The 15445-nt window shown below is 39.2% G+C and overlaps 1 protein-coding gene across 4 annotated transcripts in view; it reads left to right on the forward strand.

The window, feature by feature from the left end:
* The window catches only part of VGLL4 (vestigial like family member 4), a 96466-nt gene extending 81493 nt beyond the window's left edge, over window positions 1-14973 (forward strand). For 3 of the 4 annotated variants that reach the window (XM_063291845.1, XM_063291844.1, XM_063291846.1), the window contains 3 exons: window positions 6242-6464; window positions 10286-10409; window positions 12051-14973. In XM_063291845.1, the coding sequence (XP_063147915.1) occupies window positions 6242-6464; window positions 10286-10409; window positions 12051-12325 (622 nt within the window). In that variant the 3' untranslated portion in view covers window positions 12326-14973. Of the gene's footprint in view, window positions 1-5326; window positions 6023-6241; window positions 6465-10285; window positions 10410-12050 lie in introns of those variants that run through there. The other variant, XM_063291847.1, reaches the window with a different exon arrangement.
* The last annotated feature ends 472 nt before the right edge of the window (window positions 14974-15445 follow it).

The following is a 15445-nucleotide window of genomic DNA, read 5'->3' on the forward strand; positions in this document are numbered from 1 at the left end:
ATTCAAGAGATCAGGTTAGTGACATATAGCTGGTTTAGAAAGACTAAAATCAGGAAATGTATATTAAATTCACAGAGCAAGTGAAGTGATGTATTTTATTCTGAGGTCAGATAAAAAGGCAAACATATGTATCCAAAGATAGAGACATAAAAATAGTCATTAGATAGACATTATGTTGATATGCATACATGTGCATTTAGTTTTTAAAACTTTTTTTAGCTTTACTATTTTAAGATTATAAAAGAGGCAGTTTATCTGTACTTTAATTCAACAATATATTGTGTTTATGCCAGCCCTTCCAGAGGCATGCAAACAAAAGAGCTAATGGATGAGGACACTTTGGAATAATATAATTGTTAATTAAGAGTGTCTTCGAGTCAAACTCTCAAGTCTCTTAAGACAGAATTCAAAAGAAAGGAAAAAGATCTCTTAAAATTAGAGGAGTATCTGTACCTATCTCTAATTTGCCACTCCAGCATTCTGCTGTTGCCTGCCAATTAGCAGTGTGTGGCAGTGAAATGTTTTTGTATGAGCAGTCCCACACATTTCACTTGTAAGTATATATGCTTACATTTCCCAATAGGATATATTCAACTGAATATAAAAGAGAAGAGAGAGGATTTCCCCCCCTAAACAACTTATTTCTAGCTGTCTCCTTGTTAGATTAATACCCCTTGCCATACCCATATAGGCAGACTGTTCTTCCTAGTGGTGTTCATCAGATTTGGAGAAATTTCAGATTCCATTCAGCCATGGTTGCTGACTGAGAAACACATACTTTCCTCCATAGTAAAAGCAAAAGCATCCTGTAAGAAAGCAGTGTATTTTAAGGTTATGTGCACCTTAGATTCAAAGGCAAAGAGGTGCTTCAGATCATATGGAGGTGTGAATATAACACTTGTCTACAAGTGTTGCATCTTTTCCTGGGATCATGTAACTATTTCATGATCCCAGGTAAATACATGTTTCATTTAAGGAAGTTATAGAGAGGAGCACACAGTTTCACACACCGACATGCCGCAAAGTGTACTTTGCCTTTGAATCCAAAGCAAAATATCAAAATATCTCTGGACTGGAGTTTACTTACAGCAAATGTGAATGCTGCCAAATCTTTGCTAATGTTTTGGAGAGATACAATGAGACTGCAAAAATTTATATATTTCCCCGTAAGCTTTCCATATAAAGAAAAGATTTGTGGGGGAGGGAGGAAGCGGAGAAAAGAGTTTAGTTTTGTGACTGACAGCAGTAGCTTCAGCCAAAGTAAGAGGTTCAGCAGGACTTTCAAATCCCAGTGTTTGGGAAGAAGGCTGTAATAAAATGGTTGCATAGTTCCCATGCTCCCTTTGTTAGTTTCTCCCCAAGAGCAGAATCATTAAAATAGTTTGGTTGCACCTGAGGGGTTATGGCAATGGATATTTGCTTCTGCCTCTTTGTCCTTTTTGTGGGTGTGGGTGTTTGTGATAACAAGAAAATTTTAAATTTTTGTTCATTCACCCTACCTCTGCAGTGTTTGCTCTGATATTTTGCAGTTTTCATGGGACAGCTTTATGAGGTACATAAGCTTCATATGAAGTACCCCCTCTCCTCCCCACAGAAAACTCACATAGTTGAAGAAGGGAAGCAAATTCACCAATCTGAGGATTCTCTTTTCACAAATACATCACTGTTTTTTCTGGATTATTTATTTTTATCTGCATAAGGCCACTTCTGTGTTGTAAATCTATGTTCAGATATGTCTGGCACAAAAACCACTGTAACTTCCATCTCCTCATGCTCCTAAAATATAAATACACACACACACACACACACACACACAAACTGTATATATAAAAAACATTCAGAAGAAAATGTTACAGCCATCTTTGGTTTTCAGCGATAGTGAAAAGTACTTTGGCTATCTGAAAGTGAGATTTGGATTCGTTGCCAGAGTCAAATTGGATGGTCTGTGAATCAGCCCAAATAAAACTGGCTTGTTTTATAAAATGGATCAAGTCTTGCAGTAACACACATCTCTGAGTCTTACACATCAGCCTGATAAATATAACTGAAGAGACAGCAAATGTATAAATGTTACAGGCGTATATAGTACATAATTTCTATAAGCCCAGTGCAGTCCACCAGCTATGCCTTGGATCTCATCATAAATCCTTTAAGTTTTTCTTGCCTTTAGGGATCTCTGAAAACTTCAGTTTTGGAATGGGGAGGGAGGACTTCTCAGTACATGGAAGATCACAGTTTTTTTACTTTCTTTATACATTTCACAAAGCAGGAGGCAGAATGATAATTGATGGAATCCCAGACATATACACACAGTACATTAAAACGTCCTGTATTGGTTTGTTGAAGTCAGCAAATTAGAAAGTTTGTTTTTATAATACTCATTATAATACTCAAGTTTTTTTCAAGGCATTGCCAGTGTTTACAAGATCACATTGTTAAATGCATTAACATTTTATAAACAAAGCTTTATTTTTATTTCAGTGCAACATGTAATTAATACCTCTGTGAAAAAGGTATTATTTCACTGAGGCTAAGCAGAACTGCTAAATGACTATAACTGATGAAATAAATATAGCACATCCCCTTGTTGAAGTACTTGGATTTTATTCAGTTGGCAGCATCTCTATTCCCTAACAGCTTTATTACTGGATAATGAGATGTGGTACTCCCTGTTGTAAGAGTATGTCTGAGAGCCTTTTAACATGTTCTAACAACAGCAGTTTGAAAATTTAATTTATTTGATTTATATCTCACCTTTCTCCTGGAACTCACATTGGCTTACACAAAGTTCTTCATTTTATCCTCACAATACTGCCATGAGCTGGTGGGCTGAGAGAGAGTGACTGGTCCAAGATCATTCAGTGAGTTTCAGTGGCTGAGGGTAGACTTGAAAATGGAGTTCCTCACTCCTAGTCTACCACTTAGAATCTCAGAGTTGGAAGGGACCTTAGAGATCATCTGATACAGCTCCTCAGCGCAGGATATACTACAGCTTTTGTCAATCCTTCAGTGTAGACCAGATTAGGAAAACAATGCCATTGTAAGTCAATACTACTTTCATTGTAAAGCTTTAGTAACAGAATCTTGCATATCTGAATGTGCTACCACCCCCCCGCCCCCTTTATCTTTGTGTGAACTAAGGAGGTGCTTGGCTGAGGTGTGTACTCACATTCTTGGCCCAGGCTCAGGCCTCTTTTATCTGACCATTGCCTTGGAAGCAGCTCTTCCTCCTATCCCTCAAGGCAATTCCCTCCATCATATTCAGCTGTTCATTTCAGCCCACTTCTCAAGCCTGCCTAGGTGTTTTTGAATCTTTTCCCATTTCCCAGTTTTGTATCATCTGCAAACTTGAAAACATCTCAACTCCCTCATCCATCGATAAAACGTTGAAACAGCCCAGGGCCCAAGACAGAGCCCTGGGGCACTGCATTTGATACTTCTATCCAAGCTGAAGTAGTACCATTAGTGAATACTTTCTGGGTACAGTCACTCAGCCAACCCCAAGTCCATTTTACAGTAGTATTATTTAGCCCATATGTTCCTGTTTTGTGACAGAGAATATCATGAGGCACTCTGTCAAAGGCTTTGTTGAGATCTGGATACACTACATTTACAGCATTCCCCTGGTCTGCACACACACTCCTTGGTTGTTCTTCTTTAACCACTACACCATACTGGCTTTCACACTGATGTACATATTGATGAGTTAGTATTTTCTGCAATCAATATGGATTTGTTGCCATGTGGAATAAACCTGTGCTCAAGCATTCTTTCTGCATGCCTCATCCCTTCACCCCATGTGCTTACACTGAAGTCTTCTGTTCAGTTATAGACATAGGAACATGGGGAAGAAGACAAAAGAAACTCCCAGAAGCATAATGCCTGAGAATGTGAGAAAGATTATTGCAGTTCTATTTATGCAGCAGTTGTCTTCATGTTTTTCTACACCATTATCTTGCAGTAAAATAGTTGTTCTTCCTCACGCCCATCTGTCACCATATACCTGCTTAGATCAGCCTGCAACTTCCTATGATCTGAGAAAGTGCCACAAGTTTGATAGAGGATGATTTGGATTATCTTCAGAGAAAGTGTCTGTTCCTAATTTTTTAACAAAATATAACTCAAAGTCAGATGAAATTTAATATTTAATGCATGTTGATCATTATCAGTCAATGGGTATAAAGAAATGATATCTATTCATAGTAGGTAGGCATAAAAGTATATGCTATGATGAGATGTTGGATTAAGAAGATAGGAAAAATTGTCTTCTAACAGTGGTCCCAGGACATCTAAAAGTAGCTATCTCCATGCCACTTGCTCTGGAGGCGGGACTTCAGAATTCTCTGAGCCTGCTTCCTATGGGATAGAATAGCCCCTCCCCCAGTTCTGACCTCCCTTTCTCTCGCAAGCATGCAGTTCCACTACTCCATGTGGCCAGGCTTTCTAGACCACAGTTTTTCATTTTTTGTTCTTTTGCATAGTTCAGCAGTAGATGCTTTGCTGATCAACTCATGGACAGCAACTTGCTGTCCATGGACATGTTGGAGGACATATCTGACAGCTGCGGCCAGCCTCCAAAGGAGCAGCAACATGTTCCTTTGTCTTGCTGCCATGGTTCCCTTTCCTGGGATGTATGTGTGAATATGGTCAATGACACAACTGCTGAATTTCCAACCACAAGCTGCTCACTGCCTCTGGAAGGCTCCTTGCAACTCTTCTGGGAAGTCAGATGACTCAGGCATCAGACAGGATAGAAGTCAGAAGCACCAGGGACATGATTCCCCATTGAATCTGCACTGACGGAATAGCAGCATTGGAATTAACCAACTGGCTCCAACAAGAGATATCTCCCTACCCTGAAGGTTCCATACTCTTTTGGATGCTAGAGACCCCCAGAAGACCCTCAGCATCATTAATGAGTTCACAGTCTTGTTGCACTGAGCCTGCTCCAACAATCACTCATCCCCTGAAGGATGAAAATGATAGGAAACACCATCTTGGGCCTCAGTAGGGGTAATGCCTGTGGAAGAAGAGGAAGGAGATTGGGGGTGTGGTACTGATTGGGTACTGATCCCCACCTCTTCCTCCATTCTCAGATGCCAGTTCTCCAAATCCCCAGCATGGGGAAAAAGCCATGGCACCAATTAAGAGAGAGCCATCCAGTCTCCCCCACTTATGGGACAATAAAACTCAGATACCTCTCCTCAAGGCTAGTCAGATAGGGAGTATGGGGAGTTGTCCCTAAATGAGGAAACAGACCAATAGCCCATCCCTGAGTCCACTAGGCTTTTCCAGAAAGCAAGTTTCTCAGAACCATTCAGGAAAGTCTGCAGATTCTAAGACTAAAGGAATTTATATCTGTTCAGTCTCATGGACCCAGTGGTATTCTGATGGCTAACAATCCCAGCTCATACTTCCTGTTTCCCAAGGCATTTAACAAGGTCCTTGAGTCAGAATGGAAGGCTCTAGGAGTTATGATGAGTGATATTCTCCGGACCCCAAAGCTTTACACATTCCCACAATCAGTCTTAGACAGATTGTCAGGATACCCTTAGTGAATGCTTCCATGGCAGCAATGGTTTCAGGAACCACAGTGAATAAAGAAGGGGAGGATACCCAGAGGACAGGTGGATAGATAGTCTGCAGAATAGTTCAGAGCCTCAGACAGTGTCTTAATATCCTTCTAATAACCTAAGCAGAGCTGTGAAGCCTCCCCTACCATGGTCTCCAGATAGATTTACCATGAAGGTCCACTTTCTACAGCACACAGGGGGCATCCAGCCCATTCAGGTAGTTTCAGAATAGGGCAGAAAAATGTCTCTGGGGTCTTTAGCAGTATCTGTAGCTGAGTATAGTTACTTCATAGTACTCCCTGATTCCTACCTTTCTCAGGTTTTCTTCAGCTTGTCATTCTGAAACTGGGGAAGAGGCTAGTTCCTCCCACGGAAAGTCAACATAAGAATTTGAAGACCTGCCTGCAGAGCAAGTGGGAGGGAGATAGGCACTTCAGGTCCCCTGTCAGGTACACTGTAGAAAATGGTTCCTCACAGTAAGTCCAGTATACCATTTCCCCCCCTATTTTCTCCACATATAATTGTTACTAACAAGAATGTTAATATTTTAAGGTTGCAGATATTTGTTAGGTCAGATAGTGAATGTGTTTTGTTTCAGATACTTCGGAGTGTGTTCTTGAATTAAATGCACAACACTAGAGTAATGTTTTGTCTGTTTTTTCTCTTAGAATGAAGACTGCAAATGGGGATTACCGAAAAGAACATAGAGAAAGGAGTCGTAGTCCAATAGAACGGGCTGTTGCGCCAACAATGGGCCTTCACGCTAATCACATATATGCCTCAATCCCAAGCTTAACCATGGAGCAACCTCTAGCACTGACCAAAAACAGCATGGATGCTATTCGGTCCGTAAGCATGACTCCTACAATGACATCAGTGGAACGGCAGCAGGTACTTGGCTTTTTGGTGGCTAGGATGCATGTTTCTGGATGGCGATTTTATGTTTAGCTTTTCTACAATGTATTTATGTATATGTGGTTGGTTGGTTAGCTTTTTCTATGAGTCATCAGTGTGTACATAATTTTCCTAATTTCTCCTGATAATTTTGCAAATACTGAAGACAAGGGAATTTTGCAAATCTGGTTGTTTGAAAGAGATATATAAATAAACATTTTAAATATAGATAAATCTTTGAGAGATCTATTAAAACAAGCAACAGTGAAGGAATACTAGATATTTTTTAGGCATTGGGGAAGGGCCTTTTCTCAGCTGTTTAAACTCGCAAGGAAGCTCTCCTCTACCAGCTTCAAGACAAAAAAAAAACTTAACAGTTGTCTCTCTCTCAAAAATTTCAAGCATGGTAATTGCATGACTGGAAGAGGTTCTATATAAAACACTTGTAGAAAATATGATGTTGAGAAGGAAGGATTGTAGCCAAATTGGTTTGGGTTTTTTTTTTACATGCTTGCTTTTTTATGTATGTGATTGAAATGTTTCATAGTGCCCCTGATTTGATGAGGGCTGAAGTGATACAGTTCAGAAATTGGTTTCCTGGTTCATCAGTTGTTGGTGAAGAGCAGACCATAGTTATAGATGCTGGGGCAGACAGATGAGAAAGGATGCTTTTTAAAAAAAAAATTAACTACCTTGAGTTCATACAAGTTGATGGCAGACCAGTTGATTTCTTGATTCATGGAAAGGTAGGAATGTCATCCTCTTCAAGAACATGGTCCCCTCCCTCCCTTCCTCAAGTTGCAGTCAAGTTCAGAACTTCCACCCCCATATTTGAATGAAAATTTGAGCTGACCAGCAGTTTACCAGTTCCTGGTAAGGCTGTTAAATGTAACTTTGCAATATTTTAAAGTTGACTCATAACACAAGCCCTGGAATCATCTCCATTTTTTACTGCCAGACAGAATATGAGAGAATATGATAAAAGGTACTTGTTTTGACAAAGAAGTTGGCACATGAAAAATATTTATCACAGATCTCGTTTTTCACCTAAACACAAAAAGCTATTGAGCCAATGCTGTGCGAGCTACTGTCCATCTTACCCTTTTTGTAGCTGACTGATAAGCTCTTTCCTAGCATCTATTTGGAGAGTAGTATGAGTTCCTGCTCCAGAGTTACTTGCTGTATGTGAAATAAATCAGCATATATGCTTGTAGACATTGCCACTTTTTTCCTGCATTACTGTCATGAGTAAGGATGGCGAGCAGGGGGCTCCCACCCAGACTGTCAAGCGCATGCGTAGCACTAAGGAACTGTTCAGCCATTCAAAGAGACACAGATCGGGACCGCCTTAACCTTTGGGGTTTATATGGCTGGGTTTTCCCACGCTTCCTCAGTTTGTTAGGATTCTTGTTAAGTACTAGTAATAAATATTAGAGACCAAGTCATTGTCTCAGTGTGTTTCCTGGTAATCAGGACAATTACTGTCATTTTTGCCTCCTTTAAGAACATTTCTGCAGGTTTATCTTATCACCTAAATTAGATCCACCCTATTATTTTTTCACTATTTTTCCAGGTAGATTTTTTAAGCTGCTGCTAAGTTAAGAAGTTGCAACTGATGACAGTGAGGACTTTCTAACTCATGCCTCAACGTGCTCCTTTGCGACTTACAACAAAACACCGTACAGCTATCTTTCCGTACTTTTAAACATTTGTTTTAGAAATTAGCATTAAATTAGAAATTATACATTTTCCTTGAATTCGACAAGCTTCTCACTCAGCTGAACCAGTGTTCATTTGCCTTCTAATTGTTATTTGGCACAGATTGGTGTTTTGTACTTTCCCTTCAGGCTTCGTTCACTGGGATGTGACCTGAACACTTTTTGTCTTTTACATTATCGTTTGGTGTGTTATGTAGCATAATCCATTGTGCAAATCCAATGGCCTCTGTTCTGCATACTCTACCTCCTAAGCATAGTTTTATTGATGTCAGACAAGGAAGGGAGAGGCTTCCACTCATGACATTAGGGCTGTCTGATAATTCCTACTATCGTTTCTTGGCATGGCAATCAGATCTGCCATCTAAGAGTACCACAAGAACTGTTTTTACTGGATGATGACTATCATGTTTATGATGCTTTTAAAAACCATTTAGTACTACTAAAAATAGTTTCACTCTGTGTCAGCTTGGATATTACTCTGAAGAGCTTTTGGTTATTAACTATCTCAGTATTGACTGATGTCCTATTTTGTGGTATGTAATGTGGTGTATTACTATGTTTTTCAATGTTTTAATAATGTTTAATGGCTTATACGATGCCTGGAGAGTATGTTAAGAAATGATTATCATTAAAAAAAGCAATAATACATGGCTAAAGTAAATTATTAATATGATCCAATAAAGCAGTCATCTCTGAATATTGGGAACCAAACAGGTTGCTAGATGGATACAAGTACTTCCACTGCTAGCATTTTGGATGACCTGGAAGAGCTTCTTCCCAAACCATACAGTGTCCCTTAGTTCCTGTAACTAGCTTATTTGACACGCCTTTCACAGTTACATATCGAGATATGAATTGGGGCCTACAGTTACTTCAACTAGTCTTGTGAAGAAATATCTCAGGCAGCCCAGTATTGCTTGCAAGTTCTTCCTTACTAGTTGTGTCTGATTTTCTGTCAGTCTGAATTTGGGTTAAATGCAGCATGCTTGTGTGTTGTGTGTCTGCTCTCTCTGTATTGTTCCTTTAGCTACAGTTCACAAAGGCCTTGGCTCTGACTGTGAGTAACTTATTCTTAAGAGTGCTTCTGCTGGGGTGCAGCAGAATTAGGGCGGTACAGTGCTTTGGGTCCAGTGCCCCAGGGATGCTACCGAGTGCATGGGGTTATGAGCAGAGCTCTTAGCTGCAACTTTTAAAGCAGCCAGTTCTTCTCCCAGGATAGCACTCTTTGAAGTGCCTTTTCTTAATTACTTCCTTGGCACTGCACAGACCTAGTAGAGGTTAAGTAAATAAATCTGTATGAATAAGAGCAAGGCCATAACATTTGATAGTTCTGGATTTGGATCTCAAGTTCAGATTTCACATTAGCAGAGGCCAACAAAAAGTTTCTGGCCATAGTAGCCAGTCAAAAGCTTGCTGGTGCTAGAATTCCCAACCCACAAGACACAGAATGTTGGTATACTAAGCCTCAGCTGCAGTCTGTGTTCAGGTAAAAAGCTGCTTTTCCTAACTCCATTAGATGGGGAGGCAAGACAGTGCGGTAGCCACTGCCTCTTTTCGTCACAGGCAGGTTGGCGTTATGCAGGACACCCTTTGGCCCAGACACAGCTTTTACCTCTTCCCTGGATCTGTGTTGTGAGATGCTCATATGCAGAGCAGGTCTGTTTAGGAGTTTTTTTGTGTACTAAAGAATTAAGAATGGAAACAAGTTTTTTTTTTTCCTAAGTTGTGGGTGGAGGGAATTAACAGTTCCTGACTGTTTCTTCATCCTGGCAGTAATCTGAAAACTGCTGAAATACCTAGGACAGCCTACTTTGCATATTGGCAGTTCCATTCTGCATCGCAGTTTGGACTCTGACTTAATGATTCCTAAAATCGTTGTCTGCTCCCAATTTTTGTAACGCCTTGCCTGATCTGGGAATCTTGTCAGATTGTTATTTTAAATCATTAAAACTATTGCTAGTATGAATTTTGGAGAATGGAAATGTGTTCATCAGTTGGTTTCACACATTTTGTTCCTAGAACTCCCTAGGAACTGCTCTGTAATCGTAAGCACTATGTTAAATAACTCTTTCGGGATTTCTACTATTCTTTTACCCTCAGAACCGTCCATCTGTAATCACATGTGCCTCTGCAAGCAATCGTAACTGTAACCTTTCTCATTGCCCAATTGCGCACAGTGGATGTGGTGCTGCTGTGCCAACCAGTTACCGAAGACCATCTAGCAGTAAGTAACACTTCATTTCCACAATTTTCCTTCCAGGGACCCAAAAGGACCATTGTAGGTGGTCATCAAATAACTGTTAATAAATGTAATGAATTAACAGAAACATTTTTTAAACAAAATTTTAAGCAGGGTGAAAGTACACTGCAGTTATTTAATTTGACTGCAGTGTACTTTCACCCTGCTTAATTTTTTTAAAAAATGTTTCTGTTAATGTATTATGTACTAAAGGAGAACTCCTATTAAGATCTTATTTGTGTTAGGAAGAATGTTGAAGCGTGTCAGAATTTTTGCGATTTATTGAGAAAAGAAAATCTAGGTTGCCCAGTGGAAGATTATTTATAATTTTTGTGCATGAAAACTAGATCTGGACTTCTATTGATTTGATATTGTGTGTTTTTTCTAAGACTTCTGCCTTTATTATATTCAATAATACTAGACATATACAATTAGTTTTGTAGGATAATAAAGAGCTGAATTGAAAGGTTAATAGAGATAATCAAAATAATGGGTTTGTGGGGAGTGGAAATGAAATTGGAAGGATGTAAGAAAAGCCGCTTTGGGATTATGCCAAGGACCCATCTAGTTTAGCATTTAGTAATAGCCATTGGCCAGCCAAATGCATATCAGGAGTTCAGCAGAATGGATAGTAGACTAATAGCCCTCCCTTACTGCTGCTTCCCAGCAGCTGCTTGTGATTCAGGAGGTAGAACAATTAGCCCTACTTAGTAATGGTAAACTTAATCGTTTTATGGTTTTATTGTTGTAAGCCGCCCAGAGTCACTTGCTGAGATGGGCGGCTACAGAAATCAAATCAGATCAAATCAGATCAATCAATCAATCAATCAATCTTTTCACACTGGTTTTATTAGGACCTAGATCCAGCTAATTTAGATCTGAATGGAACTCCTATGACTTTGTGTATATATGACAGCATAATGTGGAATTGGTTACAGAAAAATATATTGAAGAGAGAACATTGAAATGCCTTTATTATTTCGTCTAGAATAACATGAACAAGAAATGCAAAGGAAAGAATTATGCACAATGAATTGGTTTTAAAAGCTTCAACATCTCTTAGTTCCTTTTTGGAACCTTCTGAAAACCTACATGATTTCCAGTTTTCCTGTTTTCTATGGGAACAGTGTTGTGAGCATACAGCAGTCAACAGGGAGGCAGTTCAGTCACATGTTCTGACAGCCTTCTCCAATTTGCATGCCTCCAAGATTCTCAGCAATGGCCCTGCTGACCAGGGAATTCTGGGAGTTGAAATCTATACAAGTGGAGGTTGCCCAGGCTGGGGACAGATCTAGTTTTTGACTTTTCAGGTAGCAATTTAAAATGACAATAATATACAGGCTTTTTCTTTTCTCTAGCTAATTTACAAGGCCTGAAAATACAAATAGTAGAAAAATATTCTGGACATTTCTAATAAAGCATTTCCATTAAAAACAGCAATTCACGGCATTATATAACAATACATACATAACATTAATACATGCATACCTTAAGAAGTAAATAATGCTTACTGTAGTGGTGCCTAAAAAGCAGAACAGCTGCAAGGGAAGTTAGAAGGTGTTTTGGTCATATGGAAAGTCACTAGTTTGTCCATTTCTTAATAACCCTCTGCGTTTCCCCCTTTAGCTACTGCTGCCTGTGATCCAGTGGTAGAAGAGCACTTCCGCAGAAGCCTTGGCAAGAATTATAAGGAGCCAGAGCCAGTGACAAACTCTGTATCCATCACAGGATCAGTCGATGACCACTTTGCCAAAGCTCTTGGAGATACCTGGCTTCAGATTAAAGCTGCAAAGGATGGTGTGTCCAATAGTCCTGAGTCTGCTTCCAGGAGAGGCCAGTCCTCTTCTCCACCTTCCTCCCATCTGGTCAATCATAATCATTCACCTTCAGTTGTCTCATGAACACAGGACCACAGTTTCTTCGTCCAAACATGAGTTGGTATTGTTTTGGCTGAGCTTGAACAGTGCTCAAAAGAGAAAGTGTTTGGAAGGGATGATATAAAAGGAGATAAGGATTCAGTACATGTTTGTTTGTGTTTGCTTGGGCTTTTTGTTAAAAAATACACATGCCCTTAAAATTGATAGCAGGAACTATTTGATTTTTAAAATTTTTTTAATAATGTAGCACTCTTTTTTTCCTGCCTCAGTTACCAAAGAAACCTCTGATGCAACTCTGCTGCCCCCCCTTTCTAAAAATGAAATATAGATGTGAGTAAATGGGGAAAAAAGAAAAGAAAAAAAAAGCCATTCTGTACAGTTCATTGACCCAAATGCTTGTATGCTTTGATTAGCTTCTTGAGGGTAGAATTGTGTCTGGACTTCGTCTCCATTACTTTCTTCTCCCTTTGTGAAGTAATTTTGTATGTATATACTTGAAAAGAACTGTCATGTATGATTTGCACTATTGGAGGAGGTCTAGGGTTGCATAGCAACTTCGTGCACGATGCTTCTATTCTGAGGGCAAACTGCTTGGCAAAAGCGTCTGGTGTCTCTGCCTCTTGAAAACAAGAAGCAGCATCTGCTTGGGAAGGGGAAGTCTCATACAGGTTATAGGTCTTCTCGGTGTAGGTTTAGGTGCTTCATGCTTGCAACTGGACTGCATAAGCAACAGACCATGGGCATTTAATTTTTTTTCCACACTGCAGTTTGTTAGAATAGAGCTGAGGTCAGAGGGTTCAATAGTGCTTAAAGATGCATGTTTTATTGGAAAAATAGCTGGTATCTATTAATGTGTAGACAGTAAGAAATATACTTATTAGCCTTTGTTGAGAACTAGTTTTTTTTTTCCAGTAACAGTCCTAGATAAACTTACTGCTGGTACAGTTGTACTCTGATACTTGTATTTGATAAATACTCATTTTCGTAGCAGCCAGCAACCTTGGACAGTCGCCTCTGGTCAGGCCTCAACTGAAGCAGTTTATATATCATGGAGTGTTCTGAGATACAGGATGCTACTGCAGCATTCATGACAAAAGAAACAATTTTCATGTGGAGAATCAACTGTTCAGTGCAAACTTACGTACTAAAATTAAATATATTTATCTGTGTACGTTCTAGTTACAAAAACTATCTTGTTAAATATTTTGCCTGAAAAACAGATTGCATTTCAGAATCTAATTTTTGAGGCTGCTTATAAACCTAGGCCAAGGCACCATACATTCCTCTTATTTTTTTTATAAAGGTGTTACTTGCATTTATTTCATTTGCTGTATTAATAGTCACTAACTAGGTAATAGAGGCAGGCATAAAGAACAGACTTCTTTTAGTAGTAACAGGCTCAGCTGTTTGTTAAATGTCACAACTACTCACCCACGCCTTACCCACAACCCCCACACATTCCAGCAGTTACAACTAGTCCTTTTAATGGTGGGTTACCTGAAAAGATAGATGCTGTAGAAAGCATGTAGGACAAGGCAAAAGTCTGAAGTGCACGTGATGTATTTTGGACTATGTTATAGCATTGGGGCCACAATTTATATTTTTGTAAAAATGAAAAGCATGCAGGGGAGAAAAGATCAGCAAAGGACCTGTTTTGTCCCTGTTCCATACAGAGTGTAGCTGCCTACTTTTAAAAGCAGGAAAAGACAAGAGAAACTCCTTCAACACTTTTTACTGTCATGTTAATGGGTAGTTAAATGCTCGGTCTCCTTTGGCATTCAGTACCCTGCCCCCTTAAGAAAAGTGCAGAAAAAAATACTTTTTTATATAGGTAACTTTAAGACCATCATTACGCTGTGCGTAAAGAATGTACAGAGAAATGTGTAGGTATTTTTTGAGGAACAATTAATTTGTTAATGATATGTAGCTATTTAATTTTTCCCTTTCCTTTATTGTAATCATTCTCTTTTGTTTTTGTCTGGAGAAAAAAGTTGATCTTTTTTTGTTGTTGTAGATGTCTGTAATACAGTAAAAGTGCAGGAACACAGTTATTCTATAAGAACACTGCATTAGCAATTAATAGCCACTAGTGTGTTGTTGCTACAGGCTACTGAGCGGTCTAACAAGAAAGTACTAATGACTGCAGATGGACTTTGTGAGATACAGAACTCTTTTGACATTTCTTTGAAGCACAATACTACAAAGTGAAATTTACTTATCTGTGATGAGTAAATGGGGCATAAAATATCAGCACTGCAGTCCTAACACACAATACTTGGATGTACACTTGTGTTGATTGTGGTGGGACATACTTTGAAGTAAGTGCGCTGAGGATTATCGTCTCAGTGTGATGTGTAGTGTATATATATAAAACCATTTGGGGAAAAATAGTCCAAGGGAAATAGAATTATTTTTTGAAAGCCAAAAGGGTTGGGAGGGGGGAGGAGGAGGGGGGAGGATATTAACCTCATTCTTACATGAAGTTTTTTTCACAGAGCCACAGGATCTACAGTCCAGCTTGAACAATGTTCTCCATGTTTGTAAATCTGTAACATATCATTCTTTTGTGGCCTTGTTTCACCTGGCAATTTTTAAAAAAGGTTTGGCAGGCCATCTTTTTTTTTTGTACTTAAAAGTAGCCTTAATGAACAATAAAGTGCTCTTAAATCTTACAGATGTGAGCATGTGGTGTTCGGTTTTCTTAAACTGTAATCAGGCATGCCTGAGCTAACAATGCCAAGTCACTTGGTAAGATATTTTAAGTGGTCCCTTTCAAATAATGTGCACAGCAAACATCTGTTACTGTAGTGATGGTTAGAATAAAACACATTATTAAATTGAGGCTCTATACTTGACTTAATTTCAGAAGATAATAGGCACAAGGATCCAGTGTTCCTTCTGACTGCAGGCTTAATAGTGAAAACCTATTTTTCCCAGTGTGGAATCTTAACACAAAAATCCAAGCCAACATGGGAGTGATATGGAAGCATTGGAAGGAAACTGGGTTGGAGAAGGCAAGTCCAATTTGACTTGCATGAAGCCATTTCAATGGATGGACTTGCATTTTAGTTGCCATTTACATGTCAGCAGAAAACAAGCTGCGTTACACATTTTCAGTGTGATCAAAACACAGTTTGCAACGTA

Source organism: Candoia aspera, chromosome 2, assembly GCF_035149785.1.
Source record: "Candoia aspera isolate rCanAsp1 chromosome 2, rCanAsp1.hap2, whole genome shotgun sequence".
Taxonomy (NCBI): domain Eukaryota; kingdom Metazoa; phylum Chordata; class Lepidosauria; order Squamata; family Boidae; genus Candoia; species Candoia aspera.